This window comes from Contarinia nasturtii, unplaced genomic scaffold, assembly GCF_009176525.2.
Source record: "Contarinia nasturtii isolate CC-2019 unplaced genomic scaffold, AAFC_CNas_1.1 Cnas_scaffold_2108, whole genome shotgun sequence".
In the NCBI taxonomy this organism is placed as follows: domain Eukaryota; kingdom Metazoa; phylum Arthropoda; class Insecta; order Diptera; family Cecidomyiidae; genus Contarinia; species Contarinia nasturtii.
In genome coordinates this window covers 12541-33669 of record NW_022199438.1, presented here as the reverse complement: position 1 = coordinate 33669, position 21129 = coordinate 12541, and the positions used below count along the sequence as shown (strand labels likewise).

Genomic DNA, 21129 nt, shown 5'->3' with positions numbered 1-21129 from the left:
TACGACCATATCGCTTCTTACACTGATCACATTTATATGGTTTTTCTGCGGTGTGTATCATCAAATGATCAGCGAGATTGTTTTTACGAATAAATCCCTTCTTGCACCGATCACATTTATATGGTTTTTCTCCAGTGTGTATTCTCATATGAATTTCTACCGCACTCTTTGAAAAAACCATAGCAAACTTCTTCTTATTTTCGTCTCTGTTGCAAAGATAGCACTCATATCGACGTCGTTTACACTCCCTTTCATGTGCTTCTTTTTCAATATTTTGTGAAAATCCACGATGACACCCTGAGCAGTGGAATAGACTATCCTTATGAGTCCTCATATGCACATTGAGATGACTCTGACGACTAAATCTCTTCATACATTGACCACATTGATATGGTTTTTCTCCAGTGTGAATTCGAATATGCATTGTGAGATCTCTCTTATGTGTAAATCTCTTCTTACATCGACCACATTCGTGTGGTTTTACTCGACTGTGAATTTTCCTATTACTAGATATTTTCGAGATTTTTTCTAACTTTTTGTGGGATCTCTGAACGTCCGTTTTCTTTTTCTCTGCTTGGCCAGCGATTTCTCTATTGGATTTCTCTTTGTTTTCATTACTTTTATTTTTTTGAGAAAACCACTTCTCAAGTGTCGACTGACCACTTCTCACTTTTCTTGCTAAATTCATTTCAACAGCAGCTTTGGAAATGTTCACTTCGTTCGTCTTGTTTGCGTTATTTTCTTCACTGATTTCGCAACTTGCATCTTTCGATTCGACTCTTCCCTGAGATACTCCTGATTTCTTCCCGTATGGTTCACATAGATTTGTTTCGTTGTTGTCACCAATTTTATCTAAAATATTCGCAGAATTCGATCGTACACGCTTCGCTACATTTTCAATGTTTTCTTTGTTATGATCTTCGTCACTTTCGATTTTGACACGTTCAGAGCAGTTTGACTCTATCTTATATGCACGGGTCAGTTGATTGGCCGAAACACGAACTATCGGAATCTCATCACTTTCCATATCCTCTTCTTTTGTTTCCACATTGGGTATTCCCCCGACAAAAGCTTGATCATCGCTTTCATTATAATCATCCTCGGTTTTAATCTCACTATCAACATTTCGAAACGCAGTCTCTCTGGATGGTTGCGAACTGGTGCTAGGTCTTTCATCTGAGTCTTCATCATTGCTGATTTTAATAATTGCATTTGAGTTGTTATTATCGGTTGAAATTGGAGCGACACTTCCTCTTTGACGATTACTGAACGACAATTCACATTCAAATTTGGAATAAACTTCATTTAATCTAAAGAAAAGAAGTTATTATCATTGATAAAGGGCATAAAATACAAAATTCAAGGATGAATTACCTGTCAATTGAGCGCTTTAGACAATATGTCTGATGTGCTTCGTGGAACGATTGACCTGATTGTTCGAAACAGTTACTAATATTTCGTAGCGAAGACATCGCCTGGAGTTCAATGTTCATCAACATTTTGTCCAGTTCTTGCGTCCAATCATCGGTCGACATTTTCGAACCGTTCCTTATGATATCATATGATTCTCGGCGACAATTTAAAGGTTAGTTTTATTTATAATTTAAAGGTTAATTTTGATTTCGGTTTAGTTTTCGAGACTCAAACAATTTAATATAATAATTTGCAAAAAAATTAACAAAATTCACAAAACATTCAAATATTGTGATAACTAAAGTATACAATTGAATTCACTTGAACTTCACAAGTTGTTTTCTTAAAGACGTTCACACAACTGAATTTGAAAAATGTCTTTTAAGGATTTGAAGTTATTCTATTGCAACAAATAAAATCTAAAAACAACAACAAGAAGCCATTTTGAAAGCATTAAAACAGACTAATTAGGAACTCTTTTTTAATGATGCACCTAAATATAAATATTCGACCTTGGATCTTTATCAGACAACTAGGTAATATGTTAAATACATTTGTCAGAAACAAGAAAACATTTTATTAGTACCAATAAAATTATAAAAACTTAAAATGAACGGGAGACATTTTTTGAACTTCTTTTATTCGTTTAAAAAGTTGAAAGCCGTAACAAGATGACATTAGAGTAAATTAATCCTTAGTTTGCTCGTTTCATGGCCAGGATTTTCGGATTATAACAAAAAAAAAATCAAAAAAAAAGTGACTTACGTACGAAAGCTAACTTTTCCGCATGGAAACCGAGTTTTTGGGAATAAACTGAAACTATGATCTATGTATGGTTGCAGTAAGTCACCGTAAAAACTTGTGAAGCTTATTTTCCTACCAAAATTTTCGAAAATTTTCAAAAACGATTTGTGTTCTTTAACTGATTGAGAAAGAATGGAATAATTAACTGCGGTACTTCATGATGGAACCATACAAAATGCTCAATGCTTTTCTTTTAAGTCGGAGCAATTCCAATGCTAACTTACCAGGGCTTATGAAGAGACAAACTTTCGAATGGGCAATGATATCGTCTTGTAGCATCCATTTATTGATCATAACATTTGATGGAATGTCTTTCATCGATTCGTCTTTGTATTTCTGAAAAACTCGTTGTTTACCTTTTTTCAGAGCGTTTAAAATTGTTTCAAGTCATTCTGGTGGCATTTCATTGTTTTTAACATCCAGGCATTGGACGCGGCAGTTAGATACGATGGGTATTTATTTATAAATAAAGTTACTCATAAATGATTTTTCTAGATTTTTAGTCTATCGTTTTATTGGGCTCTAATTCAACCACTTTAGTTTAAAAATCGCTTCATTCAGTTTTAATACCCAAAGCTTGTGTTCATAATATCGTGCTGTTTTGGCTGTGATAAGAGGCATGTCCATTTCGAGAAGAAAATAGAATCCCTGAATTTTTCATTGAAAATAGAACGTGTTGGATGTTGGTCTTTTGTTTGTGGCAATAAATTTGTTAAAAAACACGATTAAAATCGTTGTTTAGCTACCATTGTTTTGTGCGAATGTGAAGAATGGTTCATTGAAAAGCGCCTAGCGTTGCGTATAAAAAATGTATATATGGAACTTGGAACATGTTATAACAAATGCTGCGTGGAAATGATAATCAAGATGAAGTAATGCAAATGAAACATAGCCGGAAAATATGTGAACAGTGCGCCATTGTCTGTGTTTGAGATATTTTGGTATTCTTTGATGTGTTTTATCATCATCGCATGGTCGTTTGTTTGCCTGCACCACCAAAGGTGGCTGTGCTGCAAGCTACCGTCTCTTCGTTTGTTTTGTTTTACGATGGATGCATAAAGTATGCTTATCAGCTGTTTGTTGTTTGGTGTGCTTTTACAACCGGAAAATGTGAAGAGTGCGTAGTTGACGCCGGTGTCGAAATTCATTGCGCGTCCCAATAATTTTGCCGTTGATGTCATTTAATTGTTCAAACATTGTGCGGTTTCACAATGCCGCACATTTTATCGATTTTGTGTGTGTTGTGCACAATGGGATTCGGTTTATTGTATTGCATGAAGCGTGTGTATTTTATGGCCAAATTTTAAGCGCACCAACTCTGGTCGCAACAACTTGGGCAATAAAAAAGTATTTTTCGGAGAGAAACGGAAACAATGGAAGGCTCGACGTGCTTTAAATTAAAATGAAGCGGCCTGAGAATTTCCGAAACATTTGTTCTTTTCAAAAATGGGCATGTATTTTACGACCAAAACTTGACTTCGCCGTCATATTGTTTGCGTCGCATTGAAAATACCCCTTCTTACCCAGCATCTTTCACATATAAACGCTTAAACCAAAATGTATCCACTTCGGTTCGACGGATTGACGACTTTTAAATGCACACAAACATCTCATTTTGGATTGTTTACTCTTTCACAATGGCCACAAAACAACGATTTGTGATTTTTCCGGCTCGGATAACATACAAACACACAAAGGCACTTACAACGAACATGAATGCGGTTTGAATTTCATACTTTTCCATTGTGAAGATGTGGAAAAGAGTGGCTGGGGGGGCAAAGAGATCACAAAAACAGCAAACAAATCAACAAATCATTTCTTACCGCACAAAATCACCAAATTTAGATTGATGATGACCAATAACACAAAACCAAACAGTATTAATACTCTTTCTTGTTCTTTTTCGGAACAATCGAAATGGTTCCTTTGCATTCTCTTTCATTCTTTGTCGCTTCTTTTCTCCCTTCCTCCTTTCCCTTATTTGCTCTCTTTCTTCTCTATTTCTGTCTTTCTTTCTCACTCTTTTTCAGTCTTTGAATGTTCTGTCACCGTTCCTCTCTCGTTCATCTCTCTATCAGTCTCCACCGCGCTCTCTATATCTCATTCTTTCTCCATCATACTCCATCCGTCTGCCTTTCTTCCACTCTCCATCTCGCATCCACTTTGTCATTTATATCGCCCAACAATAGTGTCGTCGAATTATCGCTGGTGATTTGAAATCTTGGTCCATAAAACCGCAAGCAAAGTACTCATTGTTTGATAAAAACAAATAACGCACAAAACAATACACGACTTTATTGAGGGGTGTTCAAGCAATCCAACATCGGCATCCGGCCACATATAATAACAGCAATAAAATCGAAAATGTTGATGACCCTTTTGACGCCATACGCACATAAACCAACATTTATGCACATAAAAACGATTTGCACAAAAACCAAAATGCTCCCGTTCCTAATGATTTATTTAGGACTAATTTCAATGTTATAATATGTATACCACTGACCCCGGCTATCGGAATTTTATGGCATTACCATACGCAATCTCTCGCCCCCACCTACACTCCATTTTTAAAGCAAACTTTTGCAATAAAACTCACTTTCTCAGTGGAACTTTACGCATTCATCCGAAATGATTTTCGATGTGACGTCCCAACATTTGTTGCAATCTCACTCTATCTCGCTCTCTTTATGCAAGAGAGAGAGAGAGAGAGAGAGAGAGAGAGAGAGAAGGAATGCTTTCAAATATATCTAATTTAGCGGAAGAAGTGAATGAGAAATTTGCAAAGAGAAATTAAGAATTCAAAGACACCTCTTCAATTGAACTCATTTTAACAGGCGTAGACACTCATAAAAGAGTGAAAGACATCATATATAAACCAAAAATATTTGCGAACATAAACGTCACAGACGTCAATGGTCGGCGATTTTGTTATTATTTTGATAAGATTATTTGGTCATTAAATGTCTTTGTTGAATTTATTACACCATAGAATCCAACAATCCGTAATATGATCTGTCTTCGTCGTTTATGACTCGAAACCGATTTTGTTCTCGAATATTTGCAATTAAACGTACGTCGGCAAGGTGAACTTGAATTGAACTCAATTTAAAAAAAAAATTAAGCGTGTTTCGTGGACTGGCGTCGATGAATTCAATTATTGACGTTCAAAAATACCGCTATTGAATGTCAATAAAAAAATAGAATCATGCACGACATTGTCAAATGTGTCGTGAGTTATACGAAAGACCGACGAAGTACTAGATTCTAGTTAATATTGACATTCACTATCATCAGACATTTGTGTAAATTTTGGCGCACATATGTTTCTCGCATACAAGCAAATCCTTCGAATCACCGCCACTGTGTGTGTGCGCCAGAGGATAAACGAGTTCGGTGAATGTGTTTGTGTGATACACCACAAGAGTCAAAAATAGAGTGAAATTATTGGTGATAAAATTGGAGGTATGTCTCGTTCTCTATAGAGTGTAAATTTAAAAACAATGTGTCAAAACAATATCTATGTGTGTCTTTTTTTGGTGTTTTGAAATAAACAAATAGCGAATAGAAGGCAAAATTGGCAAGAATCAAGAGGTGTTCAAAGGTCACTTTCGATTCGGTTTCGGTCTCTCCACTTGATATCTCAATAAAAATTATCACCGTCTTTTGTTTGATTTCTGAATGATAATTGTCCTTTGATCTAATTAACTCAGTCGATTTCACTGCTAACTGAGCGAAAATTTAATCAAACACCATTGTTAAAATCGTCTTAAAATATCGTCAAATAAGTAAACAAAAAAAAAATTATCAGCTTCATTCGAAGCATGCCTTTTTGTTTAGCAAAATTTACTGAATCGCATACGATGTGATGCGACGTAGATAGTGTAAATAAGTCGTGTGTATTTTATCTATTCTCTTGAATCATCTGACATAGACCCAACAAAGCCGTATATATATCAAAACAATGTTTTGAAATTGATGACGATGAAACATCACATAATGCCGTCAATACGCAATTGTATCGCTTCGAGCTGTATTGGGTCTGTGACCCATATTTTTCGTACATAACGTGTAACACGCGGACCAATCAATGTATTGCAGCCAATCAATACGAAAAAAACAAACTCTTGAAATAATGTTTAGGATGGCACGTGCAAATGGTCATTTTTATGTGAAAAATTGTTGATGGAATCGATCACATCATACGTATTTTTTCGCTCGCCAAATTCAAAAATTATTCGAAAAAAAAACAAAGAATTATAATATTAAATCGTATGCACATTTGTATATGAAATAGCGAACGGAGGCTTGTACGATGTTTGTATGCGTGCCTGAACGTACTTTCGTTTGTATTCATATACGTGTATTCTGTGTTTTGCTCTTGGCTTCGTCTCACTTGTTAATTTTTTCGTTCCATTTGTTGTTTACGTTTTCCATACAAGCAAAGAGAGCGGTGACAGCGCAAGAGAACGAACGAGAGGCAAAGAAAGACGAAGAGGAGAAGAAAAAAAACACATTCGACAGCGGACTTTGTACCGTGTGGCATATTATCGGAACGTACATTTTACAGTTTGTATGCGTGCGACAGATAAATATAGCCACCGAAAAAAAACACACCAATTGAAAGCGATAGAGTGAAAAAAAGGCAAGACATGTATGAGCAAAATTTAAACGAACAAACGATTGAACACAAAACGTGAGAAAGAGAAAAATCGAATTCGTCGTCTTGTTATTCAATTGATTCACAATAAAATTTCAAGTTGAACCGGTAATTTAAAAAAAAAAAAAACAATTTTTGTCAGACGGACATATCATCGGAGATACATTCAATTGTCTTTGTTTTTTTAGATGATTTTTATTGATTGAAATTTGAGAGGAGAGAGCGACAGAGAAAGAGACGTATGCTACGAGAGTGATAGAGGGAAAGAGAAGAAAAGGAGAGGGGAGAGAGAGGGAAAAAATGCAAACAAAAAAACTAAATAATAAAAAAAGCAGAAGAGTTCAGCAAAAATGCCTGGGAACGAGTGAATGTGAATCAAATTACATAAAAATGGCCAAATTCTCAATTTATTTTGAATTCGTTTGCATTATTTTGTAAAAATTCATCGGAAACCTTCTGCTGATTTCATGAAACATTTGAAAGTCAGCATGTTGAAATTGGCGCTTCAATTGACCCAAAATAGAGAAAAAGAGCTCCGTACTCCAGCAGAGAGAAGCACAATCGATTGGCACAGTTTGTGTTGTTTTTAAATTGTGTAAAATCATATGACCGTCTGAAAATCGATGTTGGAGTTTGTATACACTGTAAAAAATTTGCCTTTTTCCACGCTTTTCCTCTTGCTCTCATTTCTATGTTTCTCTCATTATAAATTGAATGGATGAAATTTCTTGCACTTTGCACTTAGAGGCTCTAATACCGCGTTGTGTGCACATTATGAATCGATATCAAATTCTCTCTCTCTCTCTCTCATTCTCACTCGGTATCTATTCGCCCACTGTCGTACAATCCGATTCACCTTGTCTTGTTTGGTGCATATCGACGACAACAACAAAAGCCCACATGAAACGACAACGAGTTTGATTGTAAAAGAGAAATAAAAAAAAAACCGATATTTATCGCACTTAAGCAAGAGTGCAATCGAGTTGGCATTTGCATAAACGACAGCGAATATATTTACAAATTTTGTTGTTGACTCTATTCTTGGTTCTGTCGAAATGTGTGCCTGAATCGATGAGTGTATACGTATGTGTATGTTTATTGGTATGCGAGCGATTGACGTTCGAACATAGACGGGTATGAGTGACTGTCTGTGCATGCATTATAATATTTCGTTGAAGAAAAACAAAATACATACTCATACCTCTGTGTGTAAGCGTGTGTTCATTATTGTTCGGTGATGTATTTAGTTTAGGAGGTCTGTTTCATAATCGGTTTTGTGTTGCTTGTGTATTGACCACCGTATTTGAAAGAAATACAATCACAGTCGTGTGCGACCATAGCGAAGAATGAATGCGACCGAACGGAGTGTGAGTATGTGTGTGTGTTCAAGAATGAAAGAGTGAGAAAACTTAAAAAAATGAGCATTAACACGGCCGAACTGTGTTTCAGTTGAGTTAGTAATGAGAAAACTGCTGTGGTGTCAATTAGTGTGTGAAACATTGTCGACGCAAAATTTGTCCGAATTGAATTTTTTTTGTTTAAACTTTTTTCATTTTTGTAAATTTCATTTTTTTTTATTTCGAAAAAATATTTTTAATTTGTTGTCGATTCGGGGTGAAGACGCATTCATTCAGCCAAACTGAATGAATGAATTACAATTTTAAATTGAGAGACTATGTTTAATTAAAGAAATAGTGTGATTGAAAGTATTTCAAGTGAATTTCAACGACATTGAGAGATAGATATAGATTTTTTTGTTGCGACAATTCGGTTTCGATCGATTTTTGTCGTTAATTATTTAAAAGACATTTAAGACACGTTTTAAAGTGCCAAACACGTACATAACCCAACTGAAGAGGGACACAAACAATTGAGACAGAGGGATAAAAAAAATCGTCGTTTTTCAACAAGCCGCCGTTCCATTCATACGACGCTGGATTTTTATTGACGTGGTGTTATAAATAGTGCACGTGCAACTTAAACTTTGGGTACAACATTCTTTTTTTTTTCATTTTCATTCTTTTTTTTCTTGCACTCCATATCTAGTTCCACATTTTTTATGCTCATTTTTTTTTATTCGTTATTCCATTACGTGTGTACATATGTGCAGCTCACAGTGTGTGTATGTGTTTTAATTCGTCGTCGCTAAGCGGAATGTCTGACAGCAATTCATTGCAAATTGAATGAGCGAACAGACATGATTTAATTGCATTTAAATGATTAAGTAGCTAATTGCACTTTGGAAAATTACACCGCATTGCATCTCTTTCGGCCAATTTAGAGAGCGAAAATGATATAGAAATAGGCAATTGCAAACGGTATGACATGCAAAATCGGAAACGCAGTACATTGACTTAGAAAAAATATATATAATTTTAGAATTCGAGAACAAAACCTGTCATTGCAAAAGGTGTAATTAAATGCCATACAAAATATGATTTTTTAAATACTCCTTAAAGTGTGCATGAAGTGAGTTGCAAAGCGTGATTCGTGCACCCAAGAGTATTAAATGAGCGATGTCATTGTTTCGTCCAGTTGAACAGTGTCATTTAATACCCATATGCATAAACTATATATTTATGATGGGAGACGAACCGACCGTCATGCAAACATATACGGTCAAAGGTGTTCAAATTAAATGTGAATATGTTTCCGGCGGGAGTATTTTTTTCTTCTTCTACGGCTTCTTACAATGACTTGTGACTAACGGTTGGAAAAAGTGCAAAAAACTCTCTTTCACAGTGGAGACAATGAAAAACACATTTACTGTGATTGGTGATTGTAGTTTCTTGAACAAAACAACTAACTAACTTGAAAGTCGCTGAAGAGACAATGAGCGAAAATTCACCGCGACCGAGTGACAGAGACAAATTGAAAGAGACCATACAATAGAAAAAGTCTAATAAAGAGAGCGAGAAACAAAAACTGAATCTGCCATAGAATCCGTATTTGTCGTTGACATTTATTAGATTTGATAAGAAAAGATGCAAATTCTAAATTTAAAAATATTCAACCAAAGTATCAGACTTTGACCAGACTGACATATGCCGGCGGTTAATATTTTTCTCAATCCACAAATGTAAATTTGGCAAGAAAAAAGAAGAAACGTAAATATCGTCGGTTGGGGTTTTTCGTGTGCAAACATTTTGAATATTTTCGAATATCATTCTTATGATGGCAGCTTGTGTATATGAATCGAATTGGTCGTGAGTGCGCGACACCGATCGTATGTGTGGTTTAGTGTTCGTTTGCATTGATTTATCGACCTTTGGACTTGTTTTGCAATCAATTTCTCGCTCTCACTCTATGCTGTTTCGTAAAATTTTTAGCGATGAAATTCATTTTATATACATACACGTAACCAAAATCGAGTCGGCCTTCTCGAGTGCTTGTTTTCGAATTTGAATCGAATTCAATCTACTTACGATTGGTGATTTTTCACGGGTCTGTCGAACATGTTATGAACAAATATACACTTTGTTTATCTGATTATCGTTACCTCGACAGTCCGCCATAGATTCACAGAAGAAAACAAAATAATACGTGCGCGAAGTCAAGACATATTTTGAAAACAGCCTTTTCTATTGCTTTCTCTCTTTCTTCACATCTCCATATCTTTCTCTCTTTCCTACTCGCTTTGTTTATTTACAAACCGTGCTATTCTAATCACTTTTTTATCACAATCACCTTCATCATCATCATCGTTGTCTATTACATTACAAAATCCGTGCATCAAGTAGTTCCTTTTATTTGGTCGTTATTTGAAAACTGTTCATTGTCATACTTTAACTTTTATCATTATCCGTATTAAACTGCCATTTATTTCAACAATAAAAAGTCATAAAACGGTCTTTTTTGTCTTTGCGCGTGTTGCGCGATTTTTTTTTTTCACTCGTTACATCACGTTTACGATTACGACTCGTTTTCGGGCGAAAGACGGGATATTATGACCAACACACAGAAAAAAAAGTAGCGAATCTCGGACACCAAATTGGTTTTTAATGGGTTTCTTCATTAGATATTGTTCATAAACACAAGTGAATACATTTAGTCATCGGCGTTTTTTTTTTTGGGAAGAAGACAATTTTACATTAACTTATAACATTCAACGATTCAACTACCGGAATTGAAGATAAAGCATATAAAGCTAGAGTATTTGTCCATATGGTGCACTTCACCTTTGTTGGACTCCAAGTTTATAACCTTCTTCAAATCACAATGGTAATCTATGAAAACGGTTTGGTTTTTCATTTCATTAAAAATTCATTGGTATCGATTACTAAGCAAGCGATAAATGGGACTGATGAAGGTTTAGCTAGTTAACATTGAAGAGAGGAGATAGGAGAACGGGACAGATAGAATCAAGGCTTTTTATCTTTCCAAACAATTTATTATTTAAATAAACACATTAAATGAGATGGAATACATTATTTTGAACTATTTCAAAGATTCCATGCCAAAAACCGTGAATCGAAAATGATGAAAACTTGTCGAAAGTGTAAAACAAAAAAAATCGATGAAACTAGAGAAAGGATGAAAGAAACTGACACAAATTCGACTGAAAAATGTAACATTTTCAACGCAGTGGCGATTTCAAACAAAAATTGGTGCGAACATTTTGAAACTGAAAACAAAATATCCAATTTCCAAATCAACAATTTTCAGTAAAAAAAATGAATTTTTCATTTTGGCGTTAAATTTTTTTAGCCGAAACACTTCATTCAACTCAGCGACATTGAACAATGTGAAAGCAACAATTTTTCTTCAATTGGGAAACATTCATTATTGAATGGAATATAATATTAAATTCTTCATTTTTTGCTTGAAATCGATAGTTCTGAAAGATTATGCAATGATTTTATTACGTTGTGCCGACTCATCATCGATTTGAATGCATAAAAATGTATTTTATTCAATATCAACTGTTGTTTATTCTCTTCACTCCAAAATAGAGTTTTTTTTACATATTCGTAATCATAATATAGAAACATGACAATTTAAAACTCAATTAACGGTTGAATGGAATTCGGTCGCATAAATAATAATAATTTTGTTGAGTACGTATCGGTTTTTTTGCCTAATCATAAAATCGATTTACAATTCAAATTAATCGGGCTCTATGTAGAAAGGCGGTGTGTGACGTCAGTGCGATAGAAACTGAATTGAAACTGATCAGAATTTATAAATCAGTCAAAGTGGAGTTTTTCCCTCTATGAATTTTGCGATTGTTGTATAAACGTTGTGCGATGATTTCTTGAAAATACAGAATGTTCAAAGTTTCTTGGCCCATTGGAATGTGTTATTTGCTCGTGAATTTATTGCAATAAATTATGTGTGTTGAAAAGTTTTGCATCGTAGTTTCTTTCCACATACACACATACAATGTTAATAGAAACAATAAGTGTGTTCTAGTTACTGGCAAAAAATAGATGTTATCGTAATTATTTATAATATCAAGTGAAATGTTGATAAAACCGTTCACTCTATATACGGCTTTAATAAAGTGGTCTCGAAACGAAGCAAATTATGTAACAACTGTTGCTGTGTACATATTCGTTGTTGATTTTCCGAACGTGTGCAAGCGCGTCATGTACTACAATCATCATTTGCGAGTAAATCGTCACTCCCAAATCGAGTAACTTGTTTACTGTCACCATTCTTTCGATTCACATCATTCTTTGTGCAATTTCATCAATCTCGCAAACAAAGTGGCTTATTCCCAGCATCAAAACGGTCGATGAAGCCAAATGAATTCAGGAGCGAAACGATTGATTGTTATTTTTCGATTCGATCGAACTATTTTCATGAAATAAATTACACATTTCCACTCTGCGGTCACTTTTAATCATTTCTAATATAAATGACCATAAACTCTAATCAACGATGTGCTCGCGATTCGTTTGCATTTAACGCTTCGGTGTATTGTGAGCGATGAACTTTGAAACGCGACTTATTGCGTTTCATTCGACATAATTGATAGCGTTTGTGGACGTATTTTGTCTTCATGATACAAGTGCGTCAACAAATCACTGACTTAAATAATCTTCTGCATGTGATTCGCTCTGATTTTGCCTTCACACAATTTTATATTCATAACGTCATTTGTTTATTCTCTCTCGCTCTCTCGACCTATTTAACTCGTGTGCGCGCACGAAACACGGGTTCTAATGTCTATGGAACTCTCACGGAGATAGATTTTGACCGTCTTTGCGATAAGGCTTGCACGCGAGCCAAAAAGTGATAGCAGGAGAAATGAACTTGATGACATAAACTTCATGATAACCGAACTGTTTGTAACATTTTTTTGCCGTTGAATGAATTCGTATATGATCGATGTACTTTTTTGTTTTGCCAGAAAAACTGGTTTTTAGCTTTCTCAAAATACCGTATCTATATTTAGACGAGGCGATTTGCTTAAATATAAATGGTAAAATTGAACCGTGCATTGTGATTCGAAAGGTCACTTTTACGCTTCAAAATTTCGTATATTTTCAAATGCATACAATATTCCGCAATAAACAAGAAAAAACAGTAAAAACACCAATCAATTTACGTACTTTACTTATCACCTTATTCGCTGTTCTATTGACAAGCGATAAATAGACAAAATACAATTAAAAAACAAACACAGCTGATTCAATCGCAATTATAAAATTTGCACTTTGATTACAACATCTATTGCGGAACCAAATAGCACGGCGCAAAAATATGCGGTTTTGCCTTTTTAAACTCGTTCAATGCCTACCCTTTGAACGTTTATTGTTTTTTTTTTTGCTTCGGCATGTTTAGCAAAACATGGTCAAAGCGCCATTCAAATCACGTTCTAAACGAATACGACAATTATATCTCAACGATGATAAGCTAATTGACAATTTTAACTCAAACCGATGTGATTTACAAAGTGCATCGTTTTGAGTACAGTTCATTTAATGGTTGTTTTGATCGAGAATTGTACAAAGCCTCTTAAATCTCTTAATTTTGTACATTTTTCCATATTATTGTACAAATTCAATTCAAAACAGTAAGTTGCTACTTGTAAATTGGCCAAAGCAAAATATTTGAACTTGAAATTCTTAAATCGGACTTGTAACTTAAAAGCTGTCGAAAGGCAAAACTGTGACCTTTTAATCGAAATAAAATTGTTACAACATCAGAATCATGTTAAAAGGGAAAAAAACAACAACTCTTTGCCAAAACAAAACAGATTTTGTTAGATCGCCTCATTTTGCTCGTATTTTTTAATCATTTTCTGAATTTAATGATATGGAAAACAAAGTGACAGACATTGAAAGTTAGAACCAAATTGACGTCAATCGACGAATAAAAAGGTCTCGTAATAAAGGAAAGTGTGGTAATTGGTAATTATCAATCATGATTACTTCGGAAATTATACGTTTAATTATTATGAATTCACTGAGGTAGTGAGTGATTATTACACATTTATAGAAAAGTTTGAAAAAAAACAAATGAAATTGAATAAATCACTACTGTTTTATGAGATAAAAACACCTATTGCGACTACATTACTCACTGTGTGGTGAAAAAATCTCAAGAGTTATCAAATTTTTTGGGATTTTCCAATGATTTTTTTTCTCGTGACAAAAATATCGATAAAAGTAAAAAAAAAATCGACGGATTAGTAATCTCAAATTTTAAAGACTTAGCGTCAGTGAAAGCAAATTATCTTAAAAACAATTCGACCGAAGTGATCATTCACAACTGCCATAGACCCGGTAAACGAATTATGAATTTCAAATTTGAGAACTAAATGATTTAGGACTAGAAGGGCCAGCCGAGCCTGTTATTGGCATAGGTTGCTTTCATCTCTTGAACAGTAGTCGGCTTTTTGGCATTCAATTCAAATTTTGTTCAATTTTTTTTCTTCAAACTTTTCCATTAATGTGTAATAATCACTGAAGTAGTGAGAGGCAAAATCGCAATTAAACGTATATTTTCACAATAATAATGACTGATAATTATGATTCTAGAAACAGTTCTCTGAAAATTACACATTTTTATTTATCATGAGACTTTTTTTTTCGTTCGATTGATTAGCGTGTATTGTTTTCAATGTGTCCAAATAAAATGTAAGTCAAAGTCACTAAAGATTGAAATCATTTTTTGGAGCTGTACAAGGTGAATTTGGAAATTTGTTTTGTTTCAATTTGATCATGTTACGAGTTTCATCTCACATTTTGAGCGTCTCGACTGAACCGTCACAAAAAATAATTTTGGTCACAAACTGGTTTTGATTAAATCAATGTAAACAATGTTGCGTCGGCACCAACATTCCAAATTAGTCTCGAAAACAACGGTCATTATCGCGCACTTCGTACACACCATGTGTGTGCCACACTTGAGAATTGCACAAATTTCCCCCCGCCAACAACAATGACAATAACACCACCACCACCACCAAACAATTGAAGTAATAACAACAACGACGTTTGAATTACACATTGATCGCTTACATACATACAGGTTGTTCACTGGCACGACCTTTTCTACTTATCGATTTTACACGCGACAACATTGTAATTACAAATTGGTATCTTATTATATTGTTCGATTCGTTGTTTATCAAATTCGCTTTGTTTTTGCTCATTTCAATTGTATATTGAATGTGGTATTGTTAGTTGTTTTTGTGAGTAGTTAGATGGGATCAACAAGAAGCTCCTAGTTCGAAATTCAATGACAATTACAATGTCCACCGTTTTGGACGATTTTTCGTATATTTTTTGTCACCTTCGTGGGGTTTCGATTAAATACGAAATTTGGCGCGCAATTTGACTTTTTGACTTCGATTACAGATATTTTTCATTTGAATTTTATAGGAATTTCAATGGAATTTAATGAAATTAGATGTTTTTGGGCATTTTTCGAAGGATACACAGATAAATAATACGCAATTTGGTAGAGTTCAAAAAGTCTTTTCGAATGTTTCTAAAAAACAAAATAGTTCGACGTGTGTTTACGTAAACAATGGTGGTTTCACAAACTTTTTTTAAAGACTATTTAAAGGGATTTACCAAGAATACCTTTCATACGTTTAAAAATATAAAAAACTGTTCCGAAAAAAGTATAAAAGCTAAAAATAAATCCGTTGAAAAAAAGTCAATTTGTCGAGAAAAAAACCGAGTCGCTCCGCTGAAATTCCTCAAAAACCTGTTTGTGAGCAAACACTCTGGACTTTGTGGCACTTTTATCACTTAATCAAGTGATTTTATGCGAGAACAAAGTCGCAAATCGAGTTATTTTGTGTGAGGTAAAAAGTCATTGTTCTTCGTTGCCTGGGAAATGTGTTTTTTTGTTTTAGTTTTGTACGTTTCGTGTTTGTTTCTAATCAAATTCCATATAATTTGATTCAGTGTCTGTGCATGTGCATGTGCAGCCGCATGCACAATGAAAATTACTGTTGCGCTGTTTGAATAATGTGCATGCCGTAATTGAGTGTTGAAACTTTGGTGAAGCGACGCACCGTAATTTTGTGCATTTTAATGCACCATTCAAAACGCATTGCAATTCTGAAACGAGTTCTCTATCAGAAAGCGCACAATGGAATTATAAAGTTGCGATTTTTTTCCTCTGCCATAAATATAATATAGTATATAGACAACAAGACATAAGGTACCGAAACAATGTTAAACTGCACTTTTAATGGAAAAAATAATATGCAATTTCGTAAATAATATTTATGATTGTTATTTACTATATAAATTTTTTGTCTTTAAAGGTCGAATATGTTATTCACTTTTATAAATTCATTAATTTTTTTTTCAGTTTTGGAGCTTCGCTTCAGCAGTTTGACATTGAACGCATCGCAATTCCGGTTACTATTGCATTGGCATTTTGAACCGATTGCTTCTTTTGATTTCACGTCAATTTAATTGGACGGAATCGACAGCATTTTAACCGGAGTTGAAGGCAATACAAAACGGTGTAAATGGCTGAAGCACATCAAGCAGTTGCATTCTCATTTTCAATTACACATGAAGGTTGGGATATCAACTATGATCGAGAAGTGCTCAATCTTGTTTGGGATTCGGGCATTAGATCGTGGAAGAAACGCATCGGGAGACTAAGAGTAAGTATATTTTCTATTGGGAGATTGTGGACCGGAACTTCAATGAGCAAACTTTTGTCATTGTCATACGTCAATCAATTTTTTTAAACGATTTTTTGTTAAAAATTACAGAATAGCGTTCGAAATGGAGCATATCCAGCACATTTACAAAGCTTATGGATTATCATATCGATAGCGGCTGCATTACATTTCTCTGGGAAAAAGACGCCATTTGACTTGGCGAATCGTATTCTACCATGGCTACCGGGGTAAGACTATTTTTTCAAATTTCCTTCGGATCATAGATCAAGTAATGTGCTCGACTAAGATGTGGAGATTAAAGCTTACATATTTTCCAAAAAAAAAAAAAAATTAATCAAAATTCTTTGTTTCGTTCTGTATTCTTCCAGAGATTCGATTTCATGGCATTTGGTGGCGTGTTCAATAACTGGTCTCCTATTTTGGTTGTGCATATGTTTCACTATGCGTTACACCTTAAAATTGTTGTTAATCTACAAAGGCTGGATGTATGAATCGCGTGAAAAGGGTCGGAAGATATCAACGGCAACACGAGTATGGGGGGCCGCAACCAAAGTCCTATCAAGTTGGAACAAACCTGGATTGTATAGTTTCCAGGGATCATTACCACGATTACCATTGCCAAGTGTGCATGAAACATTAGCTCGTTACCTTGACTCCGTTCGTCCACTGCTTGACGACAACAATTATAAACGCATGGAAGAATTGGCCAAAGATTTTGAACGTTCCATCGGACAAAAATTACAACGTTATTTAATGTTGAAGAGTTGGTGGAGCAGTAATTATGTATCCGATTGGTGGGAAGAGTATGTTTATTTGCGTGGGCGCAGTCCATTGATGGTTAACAGTAATTTTTACGGCATTGATGCATTGTTCTTATCAAATACCAATGTACAAACGGCTCGAGCTGCTGTTGCTGTTAATTTGCTGTTGAGATTCCGTCGTTTGATCGATCGCCAAGAATTGCAACCGATCATGGTGCAAGGACTTGTTCCACTGTGCTCATGGCAATATGAACGCACTTTCAACACCGTTCGCATTCCTGGTAATTTTTTTTGACGGATTTGTCTTTTTTTTTAAATTTTTGTTCCGTCTGAATAATTCGATTTTATTGAATGCAAACGGAATGTAACTTATTTGGTTGCTGTACATAGAGTGTACGAAGCAAAAGGAAAATTTAAATAAATGTGAGTAATTAAATCATTACTTTCCTTGAATTCTATAGGCATTGAAACCGATCGCATCATTCACTACCAAGACTCAAATCATATTGTTGTTATGCATAAGGGACGGTATTATAAGGTCACCATATACTACAAAGGGCGCATTTTGAAAGCACCAGAAATTCAAGTGTAAATAACCATATCATTTTTTTTATTTGTAATTTTTTTTTTAATTCAACTAATTTAATTTAAATTTAATTTTTCAAAAAATTGAAAAAAGTCGTGAATTTAAATTAAAAGAAAATTTTGAGAAAATAAAAAAATAGAGAAATTTAAAAATAAATAGAAAAAAAAATTAAATTATTATAATAATAATTTTTTTTTGCTATTTTTAGACAATTAGAAGAAATTTTGAGCTCAAAATCAGAACCATTGCCCGGTGAAGAGCTCTTGGCATCATTGACCGCATGGGACCGTACGAAATGGGCCGAAGTCAGAAATACTTTGTTCAACAAAGGTATCAATCGGGTTTCCTTGCATACAATTGAAACGGCTGCATTCATTTTGTCATTGGACGACGAGTCATACGACACAGACATTCACAAGGAAGGTGCCTTAGATCATTTTGGAAAATCGCTATTGCATGGAAACGGTCATAACAGATGGTTTGACAAGAATTTCACACTTTGTGTCGGTACCAATGGACGACTTGGATTTAATGCTGAACACACCTGGTAAAATTGACATTTGATTCAAAATTAATTTCTTCGATCAACAGAGCTGGTTTTGGCACCGTAGTAGTTCGAGCACTTATTTTATAGAATTTTTCAAGTGCCGCAAGTGAATGCAAGAAAGAGCAGCAATTACAAAAAATGACTGCACTTCCGTGGTGCCTTCAACAGCTCTGTCAATCAACCCCAGTCTAAACCAAAATTAAAAAAAAAAATCGACTTTTTTCAAGAAAATAATTTTAAATTCCAAAATCATGGCAAAACGCTAGAAAAAACTTCTCCACATAGGGTGCTGACCATTGCTATAATTTTTGATTTAAAATTTCAATAAAAAAAAATTTGGTAACCTATTTGCCTCCTCAGCAGTCCAGAAGTCAATCGACTCGAACCTTATTGAATAAAATTGCCTCACCTTATTGCCATCATTTCCAAGAAATTAATAAAATCAATTATTGTTTTAAATCACAGGGCCGATGCAGCTGTAATGGCTCACATTTGGGAAAATAATATAATGGACGAAGTGATTGAGCATCCATACGACGAAAGTGGAAACTGTAACGGACCAATTGAATTCCAGCCACCATCACCGCAACGTATGTCATGGGACTTAAATAATGATGCTTGCCAAACTGCCATCAATTCAGCTCATACAGATGCTCAAAAATTGCTCAACGATTTACAACTTCGTATTTATGTGCATGATCACTACGGCAAGGGTTTCATGAAGACATGCCGTGTATCACCCGATGCTTATATCCAAATGGCCTTGCAATTGGCATACTACCGAGACGCTGGACGTTTTTCACTAACATACGAAGCATCGATGACACGTCTATTCCGTGAAGGTCGTACTGAAACCGTTCGGCCGTGCACCATTGAATCGGCTGAATGGGTGAAATCTATGTCAGACGGAACTGTGACGGTTAGTTTTTTTTAGTTCGCATCATTTTCCATTCAATATTTTATATCTCATTTATTTTTTCTTTTCTTTGAGACAGACCGAGCAAAAGGTTGCGCTACTACAAAAGGCTTGCCAACGACATCAAAGAGGTTACCAAGATGCGATGTGCGGTAAAGGAATCGATCGACATCTATTCTGTTTGTATGTCGTGTCGAAATATTTAGAATTAGATTCGCCATTCTTAAAGGAAGTTCTCAGCGAACCTTGGCGATTGTCAACTAGTCAAACCCCACATGGCCAAACCAGTAAACTGGACCTACACAAACATCCTGAATGCATTAGTGCTGGTGGTGAGTTTCTCCATTGAAGTTCTTTCAATTTGATTTCTACAAAAAAATCAAAGCAAAAAAATCGATTTTAAATGTTTTCGTTCTTCAAAATAGGCGGCTTCGGTCCGGTAGCTGACGATGGCTATGGTGTCTCATACATCATTGCCGGAGAAGATCTGCTCTTTTTCCACATATCATCAAAAACCAGTTGCGCGACTACGGTAAGTAATCCTCACGAGTCACGGCCAACAGAATGGAATGTTGAATGGAATTGAATTGACATTTTTATGGAAATATTCTAGTGGATTATTTAAAAAAAAATTTTTGTTTTTCAGGACTCTGTCAAATTTTCAAAGCAAATCGAACGGGCCTTGAGTGATATGAAAAATCTCTTTGAAGAATATCAGTGTCTGAAGAAATTGGCGAATGGATCATCGAAATGAGAAAAACATACGCCCAAATAGATCGATAGTGGTTTAGTGCAAAAAAAATTCTAAAGCTACAAAACAAAATGAAAATTCGAGAACAACTGCAGAGTCATCAGTTAACAAATTGTTTGTCGTGAATGGTGTGCAGTGAAAATTGTACGGATTGAGTATTATCGTTTGGATCGACTCACATGTGTTCAATTTTTTTCAGTTGAAGACCATTCTTCGCTTTGTTTCGACGAAATTTTCCATCGACATTTTTAAAATATTTACGAAAACTGAGTACCTTTATCAATTTATATTTTGTTTTGTTATTTATAAATTTTTAAAAAAATAAACACAATCAGCAGACTAACGATAAAAGATGATATATTTTTTTCGGTCTGTGGCTCATTACAATTGTAGACATATACGTATTTGACCAATTATATTAGCGTTATTAAAATGAATTGTTCGATTTAAGATTTAAAACTTTGTTTAATGAATGTAAAATTCTATTCTTTTTCTCTTTCTCTTCAAACATCGAAGATATTTCACACGTTGGACATTTTTTTTTGTTGAATAAATTATTATTTTAATGAACAATTTTAACATTTTC

The 21129-nt window shown here is 34.7% G+C and overlaps 2 protein-coding genes across 2 annotated transcripts in view; one reads left to right on the top strand and one right to left on the bottom strand.

The window, feature by feature from the left end:
* LOC116347769 overlaps positions 1 to 1535 on the bottom strand; it is a 12872-nt gene extending 11337 nt beyond the window's left edge. Inside the window, exons 1-2 of the mRNA XM_031778488.1 lie at positions 1375 to 1535; positions 671 to 1310 (exon numbers count right to left, since the gene is read on the bottom strand). Coding sequence (XP_031634348.1) covers positions 671 to 1310; positions 1375 to 1535 — 801 coding nt within the window. The remainder of the gene's footprint in view (positions 1 to 670; positions 1311 to 1374) is intronic.
* A 6797-nt stretch (positions 1536 to 8332) lies between these two features.
* LOC116347798 (carnitine O-palmitoyltransferase 1, liver isoform-like) lies at positions 8333 to 21116 on the top strand. The gene is made up of 10 exons (XM_031778527.1): positions 8333 to 8865; positions 16658 to 16961; positions 17073 to 17209; positions 17351 to 18024; positions 18205 to 18331; positions 18538 to 18876; positions 19342 to 19795; positions 19872 to 20124; positions 20218 to 20324; positions 20439 to 21116. The coding sequence occupies exons 2-10, from the start codon at positions 16821 to 16823 to the stop codon at positions 20544 to 20546; spliced, it is 2340 nt and encodes a 779-aa protein (XP_031634387.1). The 5' UTR covers positions 8333 to 8865; positions 16658 to 16820; the 3' UTR covers positions 20547 to 21116.
* Positions 21117 to 21129: the final 13 nt, after the last annotated feature.

Bases quoted from the DNA above. Each gene is read 5' to 3' on its own strand.
- LOC116347798 (XM_031778527.1), top strand. From the start codon at position 16,821: ATGGCTGAAGCACATCAAGCAGTTGCATTCTCATTTTCAATTACACAT. The intron at 17,210-17,350 runs GTAAGACTATTT...GTATTCTTCCAG, and splicing joins ATTCTACCATGGCTACCGGG to AGATTCGATTTCATGGCATT. The intron at 20,125-20,217 runs GTGAGTTTCTCC...TCTTCAAAATAG, and splicing joins TGAATGCATTAGTGCTGGTG to GCGGCTTCGGTCCGGTAGCT.